Here is a 25,684-nt window from a genome sequence, read left to right as displayed (position 1 = left end):
AAGGGTTTGTAGTTTTGTTCTGTTGAGGATGTGTGTTTTGAGGTGAATGCAATTGGTTGTAGGCGTTCTGTCCACTTCCTGGATGGGCTTTTTGTGCAGTTTCATTGGGACAATACTGCCACAAAGCCTTCTGCACAGCTGTCTGATGTTACCACAAAGTTAGCACCGTTGTACTTTGGTGCTTGCAGGACTGGTTTGGACACAAGTGCAGCCTTCAGATCCAAAAAGGCTTTCGTGTGTTGTTCCTTCCAGAGATCTTGCAATTTAAAGTTCTGTAATGTTCGCCAATATGTGTTTTTTGTGTAGGGTACTATCAGTGGTGCTTCTTTGACAAGGTTTCATAGTGGTCCTTCCTGTAGTGAGTAGCCTTGAATTAAATCCCTGAAGTGGCTGGTTAGTCCTAAAAATGACTTGAGATTAAGTGCATCCGGTGGTCATTCCCAGTTGACTACTGCAGTGAGTTTAGCTGAATCTGGCTGTACTCCTTCTGGGCCTACTGTGGCTCCCATGAATATAGTTTTTGTCATGAATAAGTGGCACTTTGTTGGGGAGAGTGAAATATGACGTTCACAGCACCTTTGGAAGATTTGTTTCAGCTTACTCATCATTTCCTGAAAGTCATTTGCCACACATCCTCCATCGTCAACAAACAATTCCATAGTGCTTTCTGCTAATAAATCATGCAAATTGTTAGCTGTCATTTCAGAGAAGGTAGAAGGTGTGCCTGTTAGACCCATAGGCATTCTCTTATACCAGAAATAACCTCTCCCTTCGACATAGAATGTTGTGTACCGCTTCAACTCTTCTGGGATTTTGACCACATAGAATCCTGAGGTGAAGTCGAACATGGATACATACCTATGTCCACTTAATCTTAACTGTTTGGCCCTAATGTCACCCTGGGGCATAGGTGCAATCATCGTGACTCTATTGACTTCATTAAAATTTTGACAAATTCTCCATTTTTGAGGTTTTGGTGCTATATCTGGCTTTCTTGGTCCTTCTGGGACTTTGCACTCTGGTAGCTTGAATGCTGGTGTTTGGCCCTCTCATATGCATTGCTCATTTACTGCCTGTTGTAGCTCTTCCAGTGTCATGCCTTCTTGTTCATGTGCCTTCTTTGCCAGGACCATGTTTGCACAGCACTTGACTCTTTCTGGAGGTGTGTGCTCGATGATTCCAGCCTTGAGCATTTCATCAATTTTCCTGTGAAGGAATTCTGTCTGGAGGAGTGAGAGGTCATTGTTGGACTCTAAGATTAAATGTTGTTCCTTCTGGTATGTTCAATCTGTGTGTTGCTCCCGGGACTGGTATTACTTCGCCTAGGGAACATGCAAAGACATCAGCATATTCCGTGACAAGTGCTTTTACCTGTTCACATTCTCCAGGTGTAAGGTCTTCCCCATATTGAACATGTTTTACTATCCATGCTGCTTGTATTGGATTGTGTGGTTCTGTGAGTCGTGTGAATACTGCTTTGTTGTTTACTAAGATGTCAGTAGGAACTTCCTTCCAGGTGATGTTCAGTTCTTCTGCCAGTGCCATCTCTTTGTTGGTCATCATACAGATTGGGATTTCTTGCTTTCTTGTATGGTTTGGAGTTGTTTCATTGTCATTGACCCTTGCTCTTGTTGCTTGTGTCTGGTTGTGTAACATTGCGGTGCCTCTGATTCCTGTGACTTGGACTTCATCTACTTTGTAGTTGTGAACTGCTTTGAATGCTTGTAGCAGTGGTTTCCCAAATAGGAACTTCCATCCTCCACCACTCTGCAATACTTCAAATTCTCCTTGTGCTCATATTCCTCCTATGCTCACTTCTCCTCTCCAGACTGCTTCCAATTGGACTATTGCTCTGTTTGCCATTCAGAGACATTTTGATGATGGTGCCCAGTTTCCCAGCCTATGTTTGACATTGTTGAATACTGATGCGCTCATGATGCTGGTCATAGCTCCTTCATCAAACAATGCCTTAACCCTGACTACCTTGCCTTGTACTCCCAGGAATGAGGTGTGGTGTAGGAATGGTACACATTGTCGCTTTTCATGTTCGTGTTCCTCTGTCAAATACAAGTCACTGACATCATATTGATCATGTGTTGTTGTTACACTGTATGGTTCTGTGTCTATAGTCATTTCAACAGGGCTTTGGGCACTGTCCTTGCATGGCACCTCTTCATGTGCAAGGACTGCCTGTTCTGTTTGCTGGGGTATGATGTCTGCCTGGGTCATCTGGTGTCCCTCTACACTGACAACCCTGGTCCTTTTCCCTGGTCCCATTCATACTCCTCTTCAAATGCTACATTGATCTGTACAGTGTTTGCACGATTAAATCTGCCTAATGCTCTTGCTGCTAAACTCCTCCAGATTCTCTCCTGGATTGGGAGTTGTGACATTTCTGGGATTGGGCATTCCGCAGATCTATGTCCATGTGCGCTGCATTTGAAACATTCCCCTGAGCATATCATGGCACTACCAGGATGAAGTGGAAACTGGGTGGTCTCTGTGACTCAGCCAGTCTGGCCATACTTTCCGAACCACTGTTTGATTTGGTCTTCATATGCCGTTCATCCTATTGTAGTGTCTGGTTGATGGGCTATGTCATTGATATGGCTTCGCATGAGGTCTCATTCTTCCTGTGTGAGAGGTTGACACTGACAGAAGGTTTGTTGAGAGTTTGGTGGTTGTTCTTTAGTGACATAGCATATGTGTGGCATTGAGTTTGGTGATGGTGTGGCACTCTGTTCCATTGGCATGGGTCCTATGTTAGTGCATTGCAGCTGCAAACACATCACCTCTATCACGTCCGTTTGCATAGTCTTGAGCCTTGCAAGGCGAGCACTCTGCATTTTCTCTTCTTCCTTCCTCTTCCATGCTGTCTCTGCTGTCTCTCACAACTTGTTTGTGTCCAATGCCTTGATCTCATCTAGGAACTTGTCCCATTTTGCTAACCCTGGGGTCATGAGCACTTTGACTACTGTTGGCAGGTTCTCTTGAACTTGGTACATGAGCCCTGCTGTCATGTCAACTCCCACTTCATTGACCAATTGCTGGAGATTCATATGGAACTGTAGATGCACCCATGTAGGGACACCCACCATGGTGATCTGTTTGCCTATTTCTTCCTCCCATAAACACAATGCTAATATTTCACATTGGTAGTCGAGTCCCGTTTTCTCTGCTACTGTGATCACTGGCCAGCAGTTTGTGAATGCTGTTTTGACATCTGTCCACATGGTCTTGTGTGTACTATCCAATTTGTTCCACCAGGTGTCTGCAATTGAACCTGCAGAAAGAAGAGTGCTGAATACTATGATCTTCCCTTGCTCAGTTTTCAGCTTGTTGAGTACAATGTACCATTCTACTTCACACAGGAAGTTCTGTGCATTCTCATCTGATTTGCCATGAAACCATCCTGGGGCATTGCTGCTCCCTGTCATCTTTTTAGGTTTTGGCTGAGGTAGAGATGGGGTGCTATGATCAATGGTTTGATGGGTTTCAAAAAGGTCCTGATTGATGTGGTAGGTGGGGCTGGCCATGCTGCGATTGGGATTTGTGACTGTACTGCAGAGGTTAGGGCCTTTGGCAGTTGGAAGTTGAAGGTGGGGAGTGTGTTGGCTTTGGGATCTGGCGTTCCTTCTAACAATTCCTGATCTTCTTTGTCCATCTGCTCTAGCTGCCTGTGGACTTTGTAGGATTTGTACTCTGAATTATCTTGATTTACAGTTTGATCTTCTAGCTTGTTGGGTCTGAGTTCTGGTGTATCTAATGGGGAGGATTCAGCTGAAGTGTTCAAGGAGGAAGCATCAGTGAGGCTAGTTATGCTTTTTCTTGAGATGAATTGTCCTTTTGGGCCTCTTGGTTGTTTCTTTTGGGGTTTGGGGGGCGTTTTTTGACGTAGTTCCTTATCATCCTTCCTAGACAATATTGTTGGAATGCATTCTGCATGTGTACATTGACATTTGGTCGTTTGATGTTTTAAGCCTTGCTTTCTTTGACATTTTCAATGCTGTAATGTTATATCAACCAATCATTGTTTTTTGAATCAATCTAATGAAAATCTGGAAATTCTGATGTGGAAGGTAGATATGCACTGATGCAAAGATCAAATCCCACTCTCTCACCACAATGGAGCAGCAGCTCCAACCTTAGTGAATGTGCGAGGCACTCGAATAGGATGAAGTCTGTGTCTACTGCCATGCCCTGAATGGCACATCTGGGCTGACTAAGCTACTCGAACCTCCGGAAAACCCCTGCCTCTGCGACCCTTTGACTAGGGGGTGCCCCACTCCAACGTCCATCAAGAGCAATGTGTAGTACTGTTCTGGCAGTCCTGTCCTGCAAAGAAAGATTACAAGATGGTTCAACCAGCGCTTTCAGGATGGGTAGCAATTGGCAGGATGACCAATCGGAGTAAAATGAGAGGACATAATGGATAGGGGTAGTACCGTTGATAATGAAATTGACATCTGCACCGCGTTGACGAAATTTGCTGATAAATGTGTGCGACGGCTTGCTCGCCATCACAGCCATGTGCAGGATGTCATCAGGTATGTTGGGCCCCGTTTGTGACAGCAAGAAATCCATGGCAACTTCATTTCCAATCACAGTTGCCCACGAAATTAGAGCATGGGAGCCGCCACTAATGTGTCGGCCATATAAATAAGGTACGAAGGAAGCAAGCTTGTTGAAATCGACGCCCGACTTCAGGAGAATACTGAGGCAGTCAGGACGCTTGGCTATAGCGAAAATCAAGGGAGAACCCAAACCAGGGGCAATATCCACGTCCAGGAGATCGGGGTGCTGCTTGACGAGGGATTCGACCATCCACGGTTTTCCGTGCACAAGCGGGATGAATAGAAGTGAGGGTAAAGGTAACGTGTCAACGGCATATAACCGCCTACGACCCTCAGGCCAACTTTGCCAATATTCAGCAGCTGCAAGCACACGATGCTTCTTGGTGTTCCGAAGAAACTCCGAGTTCAGCCGTGACAGGACATCCATAACGCAAGGATCTTCGTCCGAAACATGTCTAAGGTGCTTCCATCCTCGAATTACATAGCTAAGCAACGGATGGTCTTTGCTACCATTGGCGAAATCAAAATCAGAACGATCTATCAATGGATGTTTGCCTATGCAAGCATCAGTTCTTAGCTCATACATGTGAAAGACAGTATCGTACCTTTTGCGCATATCTCATCTATAAAGTCGCATAACACATACGTAATCAAGAGCTCGCAGATCCGTGCATGCATGTCTGAGATTGATTTGAGGATTTTATTAGGGCGACTGATCAAGTATTCCTGGTTGTACAGCGCATCAGCGGACGAGTAGGATGGCGGAGTTTAGTATATCATACTTTGACGCTATAATGAGATAGAGCAACAACCCTAGTTTTCTCGTTGTAGGTCACAAGGCTTCCGCACGCGAACACGATATCCATAGTGTCCATAACGCCAAGGTCCTCATTGAGACTCAGCCGCCCAATTTCGATCATCATCGCTTCATTGAGCTGTTCAAGCGTCAAAGGGGTGAATGCGCCGGCCAGAAAAAGCAAGCAACGCTGGACAATCGGGCCGTCGTCCTTCCCTCTTTCTTCAATGGAGCGAATGATCCTATCATAAGTTTCATATAGGCCTGCTGGAAGGTCGTCGAGGGCATTCCGAATACTGTCAGGTCTTTTGCACGTCATGATGACGTCCAGTTGACACTGAACCCAGCGAAACCTGCATGTGATAGCATGACAATGAATTTCCAAGGACGAGGGCAAATTGCTTTGCTTACATGCCATCAGCCTTTTCTAGCAGTTTCTCCAGAGTAGTCTTCTGCAGCACGTCAGGCAGGCGTGACAAACGCTTCTGATTCTTCAGCTGCTCCGTAATATGCACATGTATATCTTCTTTCATTTGTCCTGCGCTGTCCTTCAGCGACATGGTGGGGAGATCATTAAATGCGTCTTGGATGTCTGCCTCGCTTCTACCAGTGACGAAAAGTCGCAGATGAGCATCTTCGGAAAGGTTTACAAGATGTCTGGCCAGGTCGGGGTAGTCCTTGCATTCGTCCAAGGCGTCAATCACAAGGACCGGTCGGTGAACTAGCGTAGACGCTTCAACCAGGAGCTTTCGCAGAAACTTCAAATCTGTGGGATGCGTCTTTGCATCACATTTTTGCTGCCAGAGGTTTCGCAGAGAATCAAGGTTCCCTTTTGTGTTCGAACTTTGTTGCTCGCCTATCTTTGTGATCCAGTCATCTTGAGATTGTTGAAGCAGCTGAACAATCAAGGAGCGCAATACTGCAGCTGCGCTTGTCGTCCTGTCGTCTCGAAAATTGCAATAGAAGTAACCGAGCGTCTGTGGCTCTGCTTCACTGCTACCTTGAATCTCGTCGATAATGGAGGAACTGCATGTTCAGAAGTTAATCAGAGCTCTCTAAAAATTCTCCGGACGAGTCCGAACTTACGCAAGAATTGTCTTTCCGTGTCCGGCTGTTGTGAGTGTCAGCGACTTGGAATCAATGATGAATGATACAACTCACGCAAACCATCCAACCATAGAAATGCGCAATCCGATGTATTCCAGGTCTTATATTCATCAGTGTGGAAAATCCAACGACCAGTCCCTGGGTTTCGCTGACCATGGCAAGTGGCATGCTTTTCAGTACAAGACACAGGGTTCATCCATTGAAGGAATTTCTGACGTTCCTCGGCTATGCGCATTCAAATAAGGTGAAAAAGTAACTAGCTGTCAGCGACTCACCTTTTTCATGCATCTTTTGTACGGTAGAATCCTCTCTTAATTCCTGGACTCCTTGACTGATTTCCTTGATTGTATTCCTTGCGCTGCATTAGATTTTGGAATGTATCACGAATAAGCCAGCTTACCATGAGTCAATTGCCAGAATTGCTGAAATGTCGACATAATATTGTTTCAGTCTGTCAGCAATCATTCTTGTTTCCTTTTCCTTGAATGGCCAGGTCAATCTGCTTTTTTTGCTCATTTTCCCGTTTGCCAGGTCATCCGGCAGAAGGTTTTTCAGTTCCGAGTCTAATTTCGCCACTGGTCCATCTTCTGTCATCAAAATGAAAGTGCATAACGGAGATTGTCTGGAAGAAATTGATCCTTCTCAATGTCCATAACGGTGGTAAGGACACCCTTGATTGAATTACACTGGTCAATGAGCCTTTTACAGGACGAGGGAGCATCGCGAACGGATGCAACATATCCATATAAAAAGGCTGAAGCTTGCGTTATCGTTTGAACGAGCTGAAGAATGACCAGACCGTCGGTGATGGGATCCATCTGGGGGTGGAAAATGTAACACCAGGCCCTGAGGGGCAGCGCTGGGACTTTGAACCAAGAAAAGGCGCCCATTATTCCATTTGAGACCATGATGTAGTGGCAAAACCAATATGATGTAATGTAAAGCAATGTAAAGGGCCTGGACCGAGCGTGAATTGGCTTGATTGTATTGCTTTAGATTAGTATACATTACTTTATTGAAGGAAGCATTGGGCAGCCCGGGCTTACAAAAAATCAACCAATATCTGCGGCTCACCAGTTTACTGATGTGCCCAGCCAGTGCCAATGTGAAGTACATGCAGTATATGACCGCTGGAACTGGATCATTTCAGTGAGTATCTAATGAGTGACCTTGAAGGGGATAACCGCCTGAGAATCTAGAAATGGCAAGGCCATGTTCTGCTGATGGAATGGAAGGGACCGCCAGATCAACTATTCAACATGGTGTTAGCGATGTTCGTTCGAACAGTGGGCGCACAAAATAATTGGAATGAAGCTCGCTGATGCGGCGACGTGTCAATAACGGGCATTATTATTTTGTGCGCATGATGATTTGTCATCTAAGGCTTACCCAAGGAACACACAATAGTTTTGTCGGAGGTTCGTTTTAACTGGTCTTAGTCAAGTGACAAGCACAACAGAATCTAAATCTGTTTCTCTTGGACTGTGTAGGTTCGAAACCTGAACGACAGGTTTTTTTCTATCTGAACAAGCTTCGAAGATTCGCTCGTGGATATACCTTGACATCGACTCATGGATGGTTTCCTCGGACCTCTATCTAATTGGTCTTAGCCGAGTGGTTACCATAACAGAGTTAAAATCTGTTTATCTTGGAGTTCGTTCGAAACGTGCTGACAACATTTTTTTCACCTTCACGCCCCGTGAGCGTCGTCTCAGAAACATAAGATATATCCTGAGGTGCGGACGTGTCAACCTAGATTGTCGACAGACTGACCAAAACTGTCGGGCTCCACCACCAAACAAAAAATGTTAGTGAGACCGGAGCCTAGAGGCCAGATGAATGCACGCAAGCTGAGGACAGAGTAAATCTGGTAGTCAGGATTCGGAAAATGATGTAACCTCTCGGCCTCGCTGAAACCTCATCGATGGACATTCCTTCGGTCGTTGGCTCTTCCAGTGCAACCGAGGATGGCAGACCGAGTCATGTCGTTGACTCGGAGTCTGCCTCACTTTCGGCATCTGAGACAGGAATATCGTTCTGAGAGCCAGTGTGCTGATCCTCCGTCGAGCTCGTTGAGTCTTACTTGCAGTATTACCACTGAAATTGCATATCCCTTATGATAAGGTGTGAGTGTTTAATCCTAGAACCTTGCTCGCGAACGACATCGCTGACCCATCAATAGGATGTTAGTTTTTTCATCCTTTTTGACTTCGGGCTATGCTGATAGAATATGCTACACGTCGGCAGGATGTGAGTCACTATCGATCCTAGAGGTGGACGATTTTCAACTCCATCATATTTTGACCAGCTTTATCTCAGGAGTCGTGAAGATATATGGTCTAGGTTACTCTCCGTGGTATGTTCAATTGGTCACGGATTGTACACATTTCTCATGTTGTAAATGAGCCAGGCCTCTGGCTCATCACCATTGGAGAACGACGCCAGCTGTTGGAGACGCGCCGAGACTTTTCATAGTTGCGGCAATGTCACAAAACTCCACCCAGATAACTTTATTAGGAAGACCTTTATGTCCAAGACAGAATCTAACGAACATGTGAGTTAGCCATCAGGTTTTGCGATATGCCCACAGTACCTCGTCTTGGACGGGTTGGGCGCCCATTGCTTCTTGGGAAGCTTGCATGGTGTGTCGTACAGGATGATGGGTTGCATTGATAGTGACTGCACCTAGCTGTAATTGGTATGTGATTCTAGTATTTATAACCTTGGGTCGTCACGAAGCTTTGTGTATCTCAGGTAACCGGTCCACCGACCCATGAAAGCTGTCGTCTTCATACCATTTCATATCGCACAACGTGAAAGTCCTTGGCACTTCTGCTTAACCTTATCCATCACCTTCGCCCATTTCCCATTCCAGGTGCTGATCCTGCCCCACGGCCAATGAGAATATCTTTTCCCAGAATTACTGTCATCGCCAGCATTCCAAGTCATCCAGCAGTTCAAGAGCTTGTCGGATGTTGTCGATGTTCTTGGTGTCAATGCGCCGGGATCGTTCCATCTCTGTATTGTCAGGAGGTCTGTTTTCACCACACAGGGAGATCATCCGCACTCTAAATGCTTTTACGACTTTTGCCTCGTTAGTTTTATCTGAAGGGCAAAAACTTGCAAAGGTGCGTGCATTTATAACGATTCTCGCGATTCCAACACTGTTATTTACGAAGACTCATATCGCCCTACATTAAGTTCGATTATATCTATTCAATGACAAACCTTTTAATTCTCTGGTACCTTCAGTCTGGCTCTTGGACGTGCGCTTAACAATAACGCTTGAATTCGTCATCCTACCCATCACAACGTCCAGAGCTTACAGCTAAAAAGCAGGTGGGTTCGGTGGCACGCTCCAGCAATTAACGCAGTATTCCATGACACAAGTTACTCTCTTTTCTCGCATATGATATCCTGATGCCTGCGCAGCTGCGTGTAGCAGTGTGCCATTTGCTCCAAAGGTCAGGTCAATTTCTTCGGGGATGAACACGCCAGCTCTGATCGAACGTCATCATTACAAGCTCGGCCAACTTGAAGTACAAACCAAGGCTCGAGAATTATGTAATATGCCGCCTCACGCGCTACGATGTTAGAGGATGATCTCACGACCTTTTGCTAGATCTGTTGATCTCCTATACTTTCCGGAGATGACGTTCTCCCGTGAGCTGGTAGTCGTACTTCATTGTCACTGCCTGAGGTTTTCTGAACATACACATCGCGGCCCTCAGGTTATGTGTTTCCAGAAACTACTGCTATCGCGCTCTTTTGAATGTTTTGTGCAGCTGCTGGGTATCCTGAGAAGTTCGAACCACATAAACATACCCCTCCACTCGCAGGTGAAAACCTGTCAAGTTTCTTACGATCTGAGATTCTGAATTCCGGAGAAACATCTAACACAGCTATTTTTTTGATTAGGGAATCTATGAAAATTATATGGAACGGTTATGTTTCTCAAAGCAGAATCAGTGTTACACCGGAGTTCACATCCGCCAAGCGACGTGCCCATCTTTCACCATGCAAGGCATGGATCTCCTGACGTTCTTATTCGTTCAAAACAGCGCTGCACCGAGCCACCGAAGAAACTATGACAATGTCTGCGAACGATTCGAATGTCCCCCTTCCTCTGCTCTTTAGATACCACCCTCACCCCTCCAAGGCCCTTCTTGAGTGCAGCCCAAATGATGTTGTGTATTTCCTTCGGGAGCTACATCTTCCCTGCCTTTCATTGTTATCACAAAACTCCACCTAGATAACTTTATGTGAAAGGCCTTTATGACCCAGGCAGAATCAGCGCGACGGCGTACTAGGCTATGTGAGTCGGCGGCCCACCAGGTATCGCGGCATGTCGTCTCTGGTAGGTTGGGCACCCATCTCTTCTCGGGAAGATTGCTTGGTATGTTTACCGTACAGGATAATGAGTTGCATTAATTAATTGGCAGCTACAGGACTTGATACATGATTCCGGTATTTATAACTTTGGGATCTTCAAATTACTGGCATTCCATACTATCACGCGAGGTGACATTCCTGCTGAACCTTATCCAGCACCTTTGCCCATCTTCCTCCATTCCAAGAGCTGATCCTGGCCCACTCATCCTCCTTCAAGACACACTTGTACCAAAACAGCCGACTTGCCACGATAATGTCCGCATACGAGAACGTATCTCCCATAACCCACTCCCCGCCACTCTTCTCGCGTAACGTTTCTCCCTTATTAAAACCCTGCTCAAGATATGCCCAATCTCCATCACGTTTCGGACCTTCAGGTGAAAACTCCTCCCACGGAAGTTGTAACCTCTCCGAGCGCGTCCGACGGAAAAACTCCACGCTTGCGGGGTTCAGAATCTCCGCAACGCGCACATATATCAACCTCACGATGGGGTGTGCGTTATCGAGATATGCGGAATCAAATACGCGAATGAGCATTTCGGAGCCGTACGGGAAGATGGGTTTTTCGGTATATGTTTTCTCGAGATATGCTGCGATCTCGAGGGATTCGTCGATTAGAGCACCGGTGTTGGGGTCGCTGAGGACGGGGACGGTGTATATGTCTGGACCATCGGATCTCTTTTTGGGTGCCAAGCCAAGATCCTTGGAAACAGTTGCAATATCTGGGTACTCGACCCAGACAGTTTCGAAAGGTAGCTCCTTGTAGCTTAAGACGAACCTGACGCTGGAGGTAAGGAAGTTATCCTTGCACTCAAGTCAAATAGGCTAACCTGGACTTCGATGTATTTGGAGACCAGTAGCTTCCAGGCAATTGGGAGGGGATATCGTATAGAATGAGCGGTTTCATCGTTATCGTTAACTGATCAGGTCCACCTTTGGTATTGTCTCTGCAGTGATTGTAAGTGCTATATTTGGTCATCGCCACAAGCTCAGATCCATCAGTATGGCTCATGATAAACTAAAAGAAAACGACCTCTGACACGATCTCGTGCGACTCCCACTGGCTGATTTGCCATGATTGTCTGGTGGACGGTATGTGATACTATCTGTCAGGGCGATACAGTACGCTTTTACTTGTCGTAGCGCGTCGAAGGAGGTCACCCGCTGACTATACATGACTCAACAAATACCCGCGAGGGTGTGTTCTACGCGTGGCCTCAAGTACCTCGATCTGATTGTTCCAGAGGAAGATTCGTTGTGTAGTACAATGGGGTCCGATTGGAGAGAAGATACAAAGCATACAATTACAGTCTATTATTTACAGACAGGCAGGACATGTTTTTCCTCGAACTCATTAAGCACGCTTATGATACAAATATAAGTACAATTCCATCTGCGGTAGCCTAGAAGCCGCTCTACGAAACTATAAGCCATCCATTCTGTACAAGTATAAATCACGACATACCTTGCGCTGTTCGCCCTTAGCCTCGAGTTCGGGGTCTTTCGTAAGTTTGCCAGCCATCTTCTCCACTCCGCCTATGCACAATTATGAATATAATTGAGAAGTCAGATGAATAAAGACCAACCCATCAATTTGGAGCTCATGGAAGACAACTTGCCCGCTGGAGCGCGACCGGTACCAGCGCCAGCGCCCTGACCACTGCCGATGCCAGAGTCATCATACTCATCAACGTCGCGCTCATACCCGCGGCTTACGGCCATCACCGCTGATGCTCTGGCCACTGGCACTGTCGTATTCACCACCAGTTTGGCCAACTCCAGGGACACTCGTGCCCTGAATGTTCTGACCGCCGCGAGTACCAGCCATTCCAGGGTCTGTGTCGCAGTATTCGTCGCTTTGATCTAAGCTCTGCTGACCTTGTCGACCGACGCGGCTTTGATTTCCTGTGTATCCACCAGCTTGGCCAAACCCGCTGCCCCCATATGATTCTGAAAGTGTGGAGTCTCCCCCCGGGACAGTGCGTTGATCATCGCCAGGGATCTCATAGTTTGAGTCATCATCGTTGAAGTTCCCTGATGATGAGATGGTAAGTCTGTCTGGGATTTATCAACAGTTTCGACCAACGTACGACGTGAACCTTGGTTCCTTGATCGTAAGACATTGATTGTGTGTTATGGTTAAGAAGATAAGAGAAAGTACGTCGATAGGGCTTTATATACGATAAATCGATGATGTAGCGATGACGAAGGGGGTTGGCGCTGTTGACGTATAGTTGGCTAATTGAGGAGCGAGCGTGGAATCTTGTCAATGTGGACCGCTCCAGCTGAGACCGAATGGAGCCTCTCGCAGCAGTACCCGCAAGGCTCGGCATTACATGACGACAAGGACGAACCGTTTCGTGAAACCCCTAATTAGCGTCATCCTCGGTCACGGGTGTACAGAAATAAATGACATCATCATACCGCTACAGGCTCCGTTTTGTTCCATGTGCGCTTACTGCTTCTGGAGTTGTTCGCATTACAACAGACCGTGATCAAATGGATGCATAACAAGAGTCCAAGTGAAGTCACGAACGAGAACATAAAAACGCGAGGAATGCAGTATGAGTACCAGACAATGAAGCAAGGATATAGAGTAAGCACACACGAAACCGGGGCAACTTTGAGTGAGCGCGACGAGCGAAGAAACTATGCTTTTGGCGTTCTTGTGGAACAGATTCGTCTGTCAGTGGACGGTGTCAAGAGACGGTGTTTCAGAAGCAGCAAATGAAGGACAGGTGGTCGCGCTTTCCATGACTCTTCAAGTCTCTATTAACGAACTCGCAGAAAAGTGGACTCACCCAATACCCCAAATCCCCCTTGCGCAGTGGCGCACCGCCATATATCTCTTTTCGCACCTGCAACCGTCCTCTCACGAGTATCGCGTTAGCTCACAGAGACCTTCTGGGAGGAGGAAGAGCCATCAGAGGGCTCGAAGCAGGGTAGAGAAGATAAGCCTAACGAAGTAAACGATATACAGACTTTGTCATTTCTCCTCGTGTGCATTGTCCTCCCTGGCGTTGCATAGGCGCTACAAGCACAATGGCCTGCAATAGCGTTGCCAGCGCTGTACAGCTGCAGTTGCTGTGAGAAAAATGTCAATTCTCTTCTCACACCACCTGCAACTGTGAGCTCGAGTCAATCTTGGCTTGTCGTTGTCGCGATGGTGCGTTTCTTCTTCGCGTTCAACAGTGCTTTCTGGATCGACATCTCTTCTGCGGTAGCCTGGAGACGGACCCTCTGTGGATGTGTCTGGTGACTCTGGTCAGATAACGAACAGAATGAGATAGTGCAAGCTTGTGGGCAGCGGTACGGCTTTGGCAAAGTTTTAGTGGCTGTGCACTTTATTCGAATCAAACAAGGTTAGATTCAACTGTTTTGAACATGTTCATGCAAAGCCTGTGGAAGTCAGGTTCTCTTGCTCTGCCCTGTCGAAGCCGAGATGCCTCCTCCAGAAGATACAAACCTCACTCCTGCGTTAGGAAATCCCAGTCGGATTGGTGCCTCTCCGTCTTCCACAACACCCGCAACGAATGAATTAACCTCACCCAACACACCGTGTCTCCCTTCCTCGAAACCAAAATTGTGCTCAGCGCGTTCAACACTGGAAGTCTGGAAGCCGATCGAAGCTAGCTATTGCCAAGATCACACTCGATTGTCTCATCTTGTGGAAGCATGCGTTGAAATGATGCCCGAACTTGTCGACATGCCTCTGTCATCTGGATCTACAATCTATACAAGTACTGGTGTGCAGCCTCCACGTGGTGTTTTGCTGCATGACCCTCCGGGGTGTGGCAAGACTCTTCCAGCGAACGCAATAGCTGTAGTGAGTGTACTTACCAAATTGTATGAAAGTTGACTGATTGCGCGGAGGAACTGGATATTCTGTTCATCAGCATGATATCTGCTCCTGTCTATCTTGTCCAGCATGCGTTGAGAGGCTGAAAAAACGCATAAGATACATTTGACAAGGATAAGTTATGTCTCGTGTTATGCATGCATCTTTCTTAATCTCAACACCCAGCGTGCCGCGCCATGCCTGCTATTCATCGATGAGATCAATGCTATCACTCCAAAACAAAGAGTGCACAAGGAATCGTCGAGATGGAATAATGCATAGTCGCATAATTCTGCGTGGATGGTAGCGTTAATACCATCCCCTTCGCCATCATCCTCTAACCCGATTCATCCCAAACATGTCCTAGGAGAAGATCGAAAGCAAGATAGTAATCCTCATTAACACCAACCGACCAGACTCACTAGATGCCGCTCTCCATCATGGGGATCTATTCAACCACGAGTTACTTAACATTGACGCCGCAGATGAGGAGCCTCGCAAGTAAGCCTACGGTACCATACCATCCTTTGATGAATCATGCTATCTTGACTCCTGGATTTTGCCATCTTTGCAACGAATCGTTCCGATCGATATGATTAACCCAGCTAAGTTTATGTATGCCAATGAACACGTCGATATTGTGCGGGCGCTCAAGGTCCCATTCACAGGCACAGATCAGGCGCGCCGAGATGCGCAGAGCACATCGCGTGGATCTGGCGGCTGTCTTTTCAGATGGATAGGAATGATGGAGATTTTTGGGGATCCACCGCGGGTGCTTTTTGTGTGTACTCAGGATAAGGTCGGTCCAAATGCGTCTGCTGTGCAGTGGAGGAAGCACAAGCGCTGCAGGCCAAGTTTACTGGCTCTCGCGTAATGGGCACAGATGTCGATTAAAAGCGAGTTGTTGACAAAATCAGCATGATAATGGGATACTAAATTTGGCACTCTTGCGACTCATGCGTGATTCACTTAAGCTTGAGGACTGGAAATTGGTTTGAACTTTCAGTCAATCCTCTCCAGATCTCGTCAATCGTACGGTCTCCCCATGATCCTTCTCATAAACCTGTTCATATATATTCCTTATCAACGTCATACCTTAATACTCTCGTCATGCAGTATTCAAGTCCACGCGCGGATGGTTGCATCAAATATATGACTTGCGCTCGAGGACCAATCGTTGGTAGTACATTTATGTAGTAGAATGCGCGTACATGTAATGTTGAATAGGTGAATCTTTATCAGTAACACCAGAATAGAATATCTAACATATATTGAGAGCGTAAATAAGGATAGTGTAATGAAGCATGATGAGTTCGACATCTAGCGGAATAAAAGAGCTCCAACCCGAATGGAAACCTAAACAACATCAAGAATGGTAGCATTCACAGGAATACATATTGAGTCCAAATTTGAGCCATGGCTGGCATGTTAGGTGGCGATAAAGTGAGTGTGATGGGGCATATGTGCTGATGAGCCTCCAGTGGCTTGCAAATATTGGGCTCTGTTGCAGGCCATAGCATGACATCATGGTCCTGCATATACGGAGACCGCTTGCAATGATGGACTCGGGTATGACGAGCAATGGTGCGTGGTGCGGCAACAGAAGCGCTGCACATTGCCGCCGTTAACATCGTTGGTTTCGTGTCAGCCCGACATACCCCTGTTGTTTAAAAACAAGCATAAAAATAGAACGGAAGCTTACCTCGAGGCCGCGCACACACGATACCTTAGTGACACCGAGGTGGGCATTGTTGGAGCCGATTTGGTGGAAGTAGGCTCCTTCCCTCACACGTGCATTAATCGTCTCCAGAAGCTTCTATTATCTTTGCTGCGAAGCTCAGCAGGGAGAGCAAGGTCATAGGGAGGTGGGCTCTGCATTATCCGTCTCCAGAAGTTTCTATGTTCTTCACTGTGGAACTCAACATGAGGAGCAAGATCATAAGGAGGTGGGCTTTGTATGTCGACGAGAGATCTCTTCCGTTGCTTGCCCCCACGTTTGCTTGAGCTTGGCTGAGTATTTACGGAAGGCTGGCGTTGAGATGGCGACATGAGAGAGCAGGAAAGGACTCACATCATCATCCTCTTCATCTTCCTCCGAGCTGTCTTCTCCTGGTCGGATTTTCCATGCTGTTGTTAATTGGCTAGGCATAATGGCCATGGCTTCCAAGGGCGAATTTGAGCGAGTACGACGAGCAAAGAAACCACGGTTAGAGCGTTCTCGTGAAACAAATTCATCGCCAGGCGGACGGTATCGTGAGACGACGTTCCACAAGCGACGAATGAAGGACAGGTGGGGCAGATGGGGGCCAGGTGATTCCGACGGAAGAGACTTTTCGGAATAGTACTGCAAGTAATACTTATCGTGAGTACTAGTGCTCTTGCATGACAAACATGAAGTTTACCCAGAGACATGAGTCATATAGATCGTTGTGTCCCTCGTCAGTGACGCGATCGCCCCATGATGACTTTATATTTGCTATAAGTGGAGAAACTATGTCGTTGACAATCCACATAGCAAGTGTCCTGTCGTGTCCGCCACATGCTAGGTATCTCCCGTCTCGAGAGAACGATGCACAGCGGAGGATTTGACGATTCTGGTTAAATGGCTGTCCAAGTAACTGGTAGGACTCTGTGTCCCATAGTTGTGCGATACCTTGATCGCCCACGCACACCAGGACATTGTACGTGGGTGAAAGTGCGATGGAATACAGGATATCGTCATGCTGGAAGTAATGGAGTAGTGCGCCTGAGGTGCTGTCGAAGACGCGCGCTAATTTATCGGATGCGGAGTAGAGCTTTGTACTGTCCGACGACCACACTACTGACGTCACTTCATAACCCAGGCCTTGGATGAGCCCGAGAGCAAGGTCGCCAGTCTTGCTGTCCCATATGCAAATCGTCGTGTTCCACCCGCCCGATGCTATTCTGTTGCCAGAAGGTGAATATGCAAGAGCACACACCCGGTACTGCTTCGTCTTGATTGGGCCAAACTCTACTATTCCGCTTGTCGCTTTTCGAATGAGGATTGTTCCGTCATCGGACCCGCTCGCAATATGACCTCCGTTGGGAGACCATGATAGCGACCGCACCCAATCGCTATGAATATGACCTCTCCGAGCACCTTCAAGCATCATATTTCCATCCGTATTCCATCGCTGGACGCTTCCATCTGCCCTCCCGCACGCAATTGTCTTGCCGTCCGGTGATAGCGCCAGTGCATATATGCTTCCGCCAACCCCACTCCATGGTTTCCCAACAAGAAGTCCTGTGTCATAGTTCCACTTGCGCATCGTGCCGTCCTCTGAACCAGTCACGATGTGAATGTTGTCGTGCAAGAAGACAAAATCCCGAATAGCTCTCGCATGGCCCTCAAAGTTGTGCTTCGGAGGTAGTCCTTTAGCTTGCATCGGGGTTGAAGGAAGTTCATCACGGAATTACCTTGCAATGGATCTAGCAGCCATATTTTAGTTATCATATGGTGCTTGGTGTATCAATCTTAACATGGTCAATTATCAGGGTGCCAGTGAACAGTTGACAAGTGGCTCACCAAGTTGCCTGTGGTCTCTCACCTTACGGCCTCTGGCGGTAAGATGGCAAGGTTGTTATATGTTGCAGGTTGGCCATAGGATAATAATAGATTACATCATCCGGTCGCTGGCTGTGCTTCTGAAACACGGGTGCATTCCCAGGTCAACGTTCATCCGTATCGGATCTAGGTAAAATCAATACCATGTTTCAGCGCATATTCTCTAGTTGATATGTATATGATGACCTTCAACCTGGCGCCCATTTATGTTTGCTTTGGGGCCCACGTTGCTGTTTCATTTGTGTTCCAACATGAATCTGCGCTCAGCATCGAGGGCTGCCCCATGACAGCTATTCGCTAACTCATCTTCCCGAGGCGACCGTGCCAAACACACCAACAGGACAAGACATGGAGGTACACGAGGTGAGTAAGATGACATTCCCTCATTGCCTACATGTGTTGACCCACATCCTCGGTAGCATTTTCGCTGAGACTCTGCGGAATACTAGTTACACATCTCTCAGTTCTACGTTGACTTTGGGAATTTAATCAAGCTATCATCATTGTGCTTAGGAAGGAGCCATGAATAAATCAGGAAGAAGCACGAACGAATGCAAATGTCGGCATGTGTTGAAACGACTCATCCAGTAGCGGGTGCCTTCAAGTTCAAGTCCCCACAGCCAAATATTGTCACAATCGTCTTCCATGTCTACATGGATATGCCAACCCTCTTTTAGTTAGATCATAACCAATTATCCATCAACCAGAGGATACACTTCATCAGGGATGGGGCCTTCACTTCCGGCGCTGGTTTGTTGGGTTCCATGGTTGCGAGCTCCACAGACGAGTTTGAGCGAGCGCGACGACTAAAGAAACCACGCTTGGAGCGTCCTTGTGGAACAGATTCATCCGGAGCTGGGCGACGTCGAGAGATTGCCTTCCAAAAGTGACGAACCGAAAACAGGTTGGGAAGACGGGAGCCAGGGGATGGCGATGGAAGAGATTGCTGCGAAGACTTCAAGTACTTGTTGTTAGTATCAGTGCCCTTGAATGAAAAGAAGAGTTTACCTGGAAGAAGTTGTTGTATGGGTCGTTGTGCACCTCCTCAATGAAGCCACCACCCCCAGTAGCCTGAAACAGTACTGTAAGCAAGGAGGACAGTCGGTCAGATGTGAAATACTGACGTCCAGGCAAGATGATAATGGGGAGTTGGACCGAGTTTCCTGCTGTGTACTTTGTTCATCACTTTGCTGAAGTAGTGTGGGCAGAGGAGGTTGAGGTGTGATGGGCGCTAGAAGCTGAGGACTTATGTCTTTGACCATCCATAGAGTGAGTTTATTGTCATCTCCGCCATATGCTACATATCTCCCATCTCGAGAGAACGATACGCAGAAATGCCATTGGTGATGCTCCTGGTGGAATGACTGGCCGATTTTCTGATGAGACTCTGTGTCCCATAGTTGTACAACACCTCGGATACCCACGCACGCTAGGACATTGTGTTTGGGTGAAAGCGCGATGGACCACAGGGAATGATCATGCTCGAAGCGATGGAGTAGTTCGCCTGTATCGCTGTCAAAAACACGTGCGAACTCGTCGGAGGCGGAATAAAGCTTTGTGCTGTCTGACAACCACACCAACGACGTCACAAATAACCCCAGGCCTTCGATGGGGTCGATAACATGCTCGCCGGTCTTCGTGTCCCAGATACAAATTGTATTGAACCCGCCTGATGCGAGTCTGTCACCTGAAGGTGAATATGCAAGAGATTGCACCCCTTCCGAGTCCTGCTTCGTCACGGTCTCTATCGGGCCCAGTTCGACTTTCCCACTTTCTACATTTTGAATCAGGATTGTTCCATCTTCGGACCCGCTGGCAAGTTGATTTCCGCTGGGTGACCACGATAGCGATCGCACCGCCCTGCTATGACCCGTCCAAACCCCTTCGATCTTCTCCCTATCGGTGTTCCATAGCTGAACGCTTCCATCCTCCCTCCCACATGCAATTATCTTCCCATCCGGTGAAAGCGCCAGTGCATAGATGCCTCCCCCCTCACTTTTCCATGGTTCCCCAACAACAAGTCCCGTATCGCAGTTCCACTTGCGCATGGTGCCATCCAATGAACCACTCACGATGTGGATGTTGTCGTGCAAGAAAACAAAACCCCAAATCGCATCGTTGTGTCCTTCAAACTCGTGCTTCAGAACTGGTTCTTCCAATTGCGCTGGGGTCGAAGCTTCTTTGCGGGTCCGCCTTGCAAAGAATCTAGCAGCCATAGCTTGCTACCGTAATCTGGTAGATCAATCTGACTCTGCCGCGGGTGGTGATCAGTCATGGGGGTAAACGAGTTGACCAGCACTCACTGGTTGGTCTACTGGTCTGTTGCTTGAGGAAAGCTGGCAAGATAGGCGAGTTTTAATGTCCTGCGGGTGGAAAGTATGGATTCCACAAGGCGGCGCTAATCGTCCATTCACAGGTTCATATCGCAACACAGCATCTGGATCTTTGCAAACTATGATCCCGATTATCCCATTCGTTCATTTCCGGTCATCCTAGCATGGTGAATTATGCTTCGATCCATATATGCAAGGCAACACACCAACCAGTAAGTATCACAACTTCTCTCGTCTATCTATGGTTTATCTCAAGAGTTCATGTTGTTCGTCATACCCTGCACTCTAACCATCTCTCACTCTTTTAAAGCTCTACTCTCGCCCAGAACACAATACAACACCTTTTGTTACGCGCTGATGTCAGGATAGCATACACAAGACAATATAGTTGCGGTGTAGGACACAGAGGTGCGCAAGGGATGCCAGGCGAGTACATTATGCTTCCAGTGTTTGAATATATTCATCTTCTGTTGGACTGTGGATTTACCCTGCTCGCGAGAAGACGATCTTCCCTTATTGACTGCATATATTGTCCCACAGCCTCATGTTTGTCCTGGACCCATCCCTCGTATCACCGCAGAACACCGGGTCCGGCAACCTCACCAATGACATCATGAGGGGACTTGCATTTACATTCGATGGGGCCAATAACAAGCTTGCCAATCATGATGTTCTAGATGTAGATCATACAGTTCAATCTACCCGATGCAATTCCGTCACCCGAAGGTTGACATGTAAGAGCATACATCTTGTTTTGCTTCGTGTCAATCTCCACTTCTCTTTTTTGGACAATTATGAGACTGATGCCCAGGATGGCAAATAATAGCAGTGGAGCACCGACAGCAGAATGAGAGGAACATGAACATTAGTACCAGTGCGGTATGAGGTGATTTGTAGATAAGATGGGCGTAAGCAGGTCGTGAGTGTCAGAGCTAGGCAATGAGAGATAAACGAAACACTAATCATCAGTAAATTACCAGGCTTTATACAGAGCACCAGGTGGACAGCTTGATCATTACTAGCCAGTTCACCACAGTAGAATTTTCTCTGTCAATCTCTGCACAGATACTCACAGAGCCGCCCAGTAGCTACCAAATAAGTCTCTTGAATATAATTATTATCTCTGTCCGTCTAGTCCAGGTTTGCGCAGGCACTCACAGACTGTTCAGAGGGTGTTCAGTATCGACTGCTTATTCGAATCGAGTACAATAGCGCACAAAACATCACGATATAGTTGAATTAGTGGAAAGCACAAAACCACTATAGTAGTAAACGATGAACTAGTAGAGATGCACTGTGCTTCCAATGTTTTTTTGCATGCCTCAAAACATGCTACCGACCAAAGTCTCAGATTCTCCCTCGCACAATGGCAGTGATAAATTCATCATGTGCACAGTTTGATTCAATTGGCTTCGACCAGGGGTGGGAGCAGGTGGGTGAGGAAAGTACGATCATGAACGAGTGACTCAGTGCACTGTATACAAATCTAGAAAAATACAATACTGCTCGTGTACATAGGACGGCGCAGAGCTGGGCATGAAATAGCCCATATAGTACGCACGCAAAATAAATCTATAAGTGGCGGAGAGTCTCAGTAAAAAAACTCATGGCTGATGCGAGTTGGAACGACGACGGTGGCCAAAGAAAAATCCACAGCAGCTTACTCCTTCATAAGCAATTTCTTCTGGCTCGTTTGTTGAGGCTTGTGTTTGTGTAGGCCATCCTTGAGATACTTGTGCTACCACTGCAGATTGACTTGGTCGTGTTGAAGTGTCGGCCATATCGTCATTAGTGCGTAGCATGGCTGCAGCCGCTTCCTCATCAGATTCAGGGGTGATGCCGTATCTCTACAAAGTGATTTCAATGATATGAAAGGGGAGTGATGATAAGTTACTCACATCCTCGTCACGGCAAGCAGCAATATCAACGGCAAGTCCAAAATGTCCTGCTGGAAATAAGCTATAGTTCCAGTGCCAGGGATTGAGTGGTATTCGGCGTCGGGGCGCATTTGCAGATGGAGTGCTGGAATGCAGGAAACCGAATGTGAGATTATTGCCTCGAGCCTGCATTAGTCGTTCCCAGAGGCCTCGACTATCTTTGCTATACATGTAGGTAGGGAGAGTGCGATTATAATTATAAGATGGTGGGTTCTGTGCATTGTCGGGAGGATCATCTCGCTGTTTGCCTTTATCATGTCTGGTGCTGAGCGAATCATGTGCGGAACCACACTGGCAGCGGTCAAGTTGAAATGACAGTGTGCGATAGTCGAAACAGCACTTACATCATCAACATCATCACCTTGTTCGCCTTGACTTTGTTTCACTTTCGTTCCTGGTACTGGTTGGTTGGGTGTCATGGTTGCGAGCTCCAGGGACGAGTTTGAGCGAGCGCGACGACTGAAGAAACTACGCTTGGAGGATTCTTTTGGAATGAACTCGTCTGGCGGTGGGCGATGTCGAGAGATGACATTTAAGAAGCGGCGAGCCAAAAACAAGGAGGGGAAATGGAAGCCAGGCGATAGCGGTGGCGATGGTGATGGAAGAGATTGTCGTGAAGACTTAAGCACTTGTTGTCAGTGTTAGTGCCTTTGGATGAAAATAAGAGTTTACCTGGAAGAAGTTGTTGTACGGGTCATCGTACGCCTCCTCGATGAAGCCACCACCTCCCGTAGCATCAGCCTGCAACAACCCTGTGAGCAAAGAACACCGGCAGTCAAACGTGAAAGTACCGACATCAAGGCACGATGATAATGGGGAATTGGGCCGAGTTTCCTGTTGTGTGCTTTGTCTATCACTTCGTTGAAGTAGTGTGGGTGCTGGAAGCTGGGGAATTATGTCTTGGACCATCCATAGAGTGAGTTTCTTGTCGTCTCCGCCACATGCTACATATCTCCCGTCTTGAGAGAACGATACGCAACGAAAGGTGAATTCGTCATCCTCGCACAATGGCTGGCCGAGTGGTTGGTAGGACTCTATGTCCCATAGCTGTGCAACGCCGTTGTTGCCCACGCACGCCAGGACATTCTGTTTCGGTGAAAGTGCGATGGACCACAGGAAACTGCTGTGTTTCATGTTGAAGTGGTAGAATTGTTCGCCAGATTTGCTGTCAAAAACATGTGCGGTGCTGCCTGCTGCCGAGTACAGTTTACTGCTGTCTGACGACCACACCAACGATGTCACAGTGTTCCCCAGGTCCTTGGTGGGGGTAACGACAGGTTCGCCGGTCTTCGCATTCCAGATGCAAATTGTATTGAACCCGCCTGATGCGAGTCTGTCACCCGAAGGTGAATATGCAAGAGATTCCACCCCTTCCTGCTCCGTCTTGATCGGGCCCACCTTCACTTTTCCACTTTCTGCATTTCGAATCAGGATTGTTCCATCATCGGATCCGCTAGCAATATGACTTCCGCTGGGTGACCACGAGAGCGACCGCACCGCCTTGCTATGACCCGTCCAAACTCCTTTGATCATCTCTCCATTGGTGCTCCACCGCTGAACGCTTCCGTCCACCCTCCCACAAGCAATCATCTTCCCGTTCGGTGAAAGCGACAGCGCATATATGTCTCCTCCCTCACCTTTCCATGGTTTCCCGACAGCAAATCCCGTTTTGCAGTTCCATTTACGCATTATGCCGTCCTCTGAACTACTTACAATATGGATGTTGTCGTGCAGGAACACGAAATCCCAAATTCTCTCCTCATGTCCTTTAAACTTGAGCTTTGGAGTTGGTTTTTTGGATTGCGCTGGGGTTGAAATTTCCTTGATCGGCTTTGTGGAAGATTCAGAAGCCATCATTAGCCCGGTACCGTCACGGCAATCTGGTGTATCAATCCCACTCTGCCACGGGCGGCGATTAATCATAGCGGCGATCGAGTTGACCAACACTCACTGGTTGGTATACTGGTCGGTTTCTTGGGGGAAATCTGACAAGACAGGCGAGTTCTTATGTCCTGCGGGTGGAAGGTAATGATTCTACGAGTCAGCGCTAATTGTCTATTCACAGGTTTACACCATGACACAGCATTTCGGCCGGTTTTATCTTTGCAAACAACGGTCCCTATTATTCCCATTCATCTATTTTCAATCATCCTAGCATGGTGTGGATTGTGCTTCATTGCACTCTCGAGGCAACACAGTGGCCTTTAAGCAACACAGCTTCTCAGGCTTGTGTGTATCTATGGTTTGCTTCAAGAACTCATCGTTGTACTCTGCACTCTGACCATCTTTCGCTCGTTTAAAGCTCCACTCTAGGCCAAGAACACAACACAACACCTTCCAGTACTCGTTGATGCCAGAATGAGCAATCATGGCATACGCGAGACAACATAGGTTTGGGTATGAGACATCGAGTGCGCAGTGGAACTCTGGCACACCAGGCGAGTACATTGTGCTTCCGGTACATTAATCATCTGATGTTGGACTATATCTTCGTCTTGAATCAGAACTTCAGAGGTGTTCGCTAGGACAGACGACGTCCCCTTGTTACGTGCATGCATTGTCCCATGTTCGCCCTGGATCCGTTCTCCGTGTTACCGCAAAATACGCCTCAGTTCCACGATAGCTTATAGCACCTTATCGACCTGCTTCGCAATTGCCATCAGGGATTATTTCTCCCATCGGGAAAGAAGCATGAACGAATGCAAATATCGATGTCCATTGTGATGAGTCTAAACGAGTGTCTTTCTTACTCTATTCAACCAAATTTTATGTCCCGTCCCCATTTCTCCTGATTACATCCGAATCGGTACGTCAGCTGTGTTACCTGGCAAATGATAGGGTGCTCATGTAAATAACGGGCATTTTCTTTACGTGCCAACTCAATGCATCCGACTTCCACTACGACGCTTCACCGAATTCTCAACTTCGAATATCTGTACACTTTATTTTAATCACTAATAGCCAGATGTCCGCAAGCACAACATTCGACACAGCGGTCACTTCAATTTGAAAGGTCCTGTTCCACCTAACCTACATAGTTACGCTGACTTGCTGACCTGAGCCGATCCTCAGCTCATGAAGTACATTCATGGACCCCACCACATAGCCTGTGAAAGTATAT

At 47.2% G+C, this 25,684-nt stretch overlaps 8 protein-coding genes across 8 annotated transcripts; 2 read left to right on the top strand and 6 right to left on the bottom strand.

Annotated features, from left to right (window-relative positions):
- Positions 1-2,240: 2,240 nt before the first annotated feature.
- On the bottom strand, positions 2,241-2,507 carry BJ212DRAFT_1268837 (uncharacterized protein; the record flags this gene model as incomplete). Its single annotated transcript, XM_041330757.1, has 1 exon — positions 2,241-2,507. A coding segment is annotated over one exon (267 nt), but the record flags the coding sequence as incomplete, so codon positions are not given.
- Positions 2,508-2,888: 381 nt separating this feature from the next.
- BJ212DRAFT_1479668 (uncharacterized protein) lies at positions 2,889-3,536 on the bottom strand (the record flags this gene model as incomplete). The annotated part of the gene is made up of 1 exon (XM_041339932.1): positions 2,889-3,536. The coding sequence occupies one exon, from the start codon at positions 3,534-3,536 to the stop codon at positions 2,889-2,891; it is 648 nt and encodes a 215-aa protein (XP_041194548.1).
- Positions 3,537-4,227: 691 nt separating this feature from the next.
- On the bottom strand, positions 4,228-6,942 carry BJ212DRAFT_1479667 (uncharacterized protein; the record flags this gene model as incomplete). The annotated part of the gene is made up of 8 exons (XM_041339931.1): positions 4,228-5,129; positions 5,180-5,300; positions 5,357-5,723; positions 5,782-6,396; positions 6,457-6,481; positions 6,532-6,702; positions 6,753-6,829; positions 6,878-6,942. The coding sequence occupies 8 exons, from the start codon at positions 6,940-6,942 to the stop codon at positions 4,228-4,230; spliced, it is 2,343 nt and encodes a 780-aa protein (XP_041194547.1).
- A 4,047-nt stretch (positions 6,943-10,989) lies between these two features.
- On the bottom strand, positions 10,990-11,776 carry BJ212DRAFT_1269189 (uncharacterized protein; the record flags this gene model as incomplete). The annotated part of the gene is made up of 2 exons (XM_041330795.1): positions 10,990-11,647; positions 11,700-11,776. 2 exons carry the CDS (start codon positions 11,774-11,776, stop codon positions 10,990-10,992), a joined length of 735 nt encoding a protein of 244 aa, XP_041194546.1.
- Positions 11,777-12,880: 1,104 nt separating this feature from the next.
- On the top strand, positions 12,881-13,475 carry BJ212DRAFT_1346869 (uncharacterized protein). The gene is made up of 2 exons (XM_041335352.1): positions 12,881-13,365; positions 13,407-13,475. The coding sequence occupies exon 1, from the start codon at positions 13,206-13,208 to the stop codon at positions 13,362-13,364; it is 159 nt and encodes a 52-aa protein (XP_041194545.1). The 5' UTR covers positions 12,881-13,205; the 3' UTR covers position 13,365; positions 13,407-13,475.
- BJ212DRAFT_1586972 (uncharacterized protein) lies at positions 13,448-15,581 on the top strand (the record flags this gene model as incomplete). Its single annotated transcript, XM_041342395.1, has 7 exons — positions 13,448-13,465; positions 13,760-13,834; positions 13,898-14,035; positions 14,150-14,231; positions 14,268-14,695; positions 15,193-15,208; positions 15,313-15,581. The coding sequence occupies 7 exons, from the start codon at positions 13,448-13,450 to the stop codon at positions 15,579-15,581; spliced, it is 1,026 nt and encodes a 341-aa protein (XP_041194544.1).
- Positions 15,582-17,076: 1,495 nt separating this feature from the next.
- BJ212DRAFT_1269184 (WD40-repeat-containing domain protein) lies at positions 17,077-20,509 on the bottom strand (the record flags this gene model as incomplete). The annotated part of the gene is made up of 2 exons (XM_041330794.1): positions 17,077-18,107; positions 19,540-20,509. The coding sequence occupies 2 exons, from the start codon at positions 20,507-20,509 to the stop codon at positions 17,077-17,079; spliced, it is 2,001 nt and encodes a 666-aa protein (XP_041194543.1).
- Positions 20,510-22,413: 1,904 nt separating this feature from the next.
- On the bottom strand, positions 22,414-24,593 carry BJ212DRAFT_102823 (WD40-repeat-containing domain protein). Its single transcript, XM_041328874.1, has 5 exons — positions 24,515-24,593; positions 23,359-24,462; positions 23,236-23,304; positions 22,525-23,183; positions 22,414-22,473 (listed from the first exon to the last, which is right to left on the bottom strand). Exons 2-4 carry the CDS (start codon positions 24,418-24,420, stop codon positions 22,695-22,697), a joined length of 1,620 nt encoding a protein of 539 aa, XP_041194542.1. The 5' UTR covers positions 24,421-24,462; positions 24,515-24,593; the 3' UTR covers positions 22,414-22,473; positions 22,525-22,694.
- Positions 24,594-25,684: the final 1,091 nt, after the last annotated feature.

Source organism: Suillus subaureus (assembly GCF_016647635.1).
Source record: "Suillus subaureus strain MN1 chromosome Unknown BJ212scaffold_11, whole genome shotgun sequence".
NCBI classification, from domain to species: Eukaryota; Fungi; Basidiomycota; class Agaricomycetes; order Boletales; family Suillaceae; genus Suillus; species Suillus subaureus.
The sequence above is the reverse complement of the archived record's forward strand: the minus strand, read 5'-3'. Positions and strand labels throughout refer to the sequence as shown.

What these genes read in the sequence shown, in the direction of transcription:
- BJ212DRAFT_1346869 (XM_041335352.1), top strand. Translation starts at nt 13,206, where the DNA reads ATGACGACAAGGACGAACCGTTTCGTGAAACCCCTAATTAGCGTCATC.
- BJ212DRAFT_102823 (XM_041328874.1), bottom strand. Translation starts at nt 24,420, where the DNA reads ATGATGGCTTCTGAATCTTCCACAAAGCCGATCAAGGAAATTTCAACC. An exon ending in CATTATCATCGTGCCTTGAT is followed by an intron (nt 23,305 to 23,358) that starts GTCGGTACTTTC and finishes GGGTTGTTGCAG; the next exon opens with GCTGATGCTACGGGAGGTGG. An exon ending in CGTACAACAACTTCTTCCAG is followed by an intron (nt 23,184 to 23,235) that starts GTAAACTCTTAT and finishes CAAGTGCTTAAG; the next exon opens with TCTTCACGACAATCTCTTCC.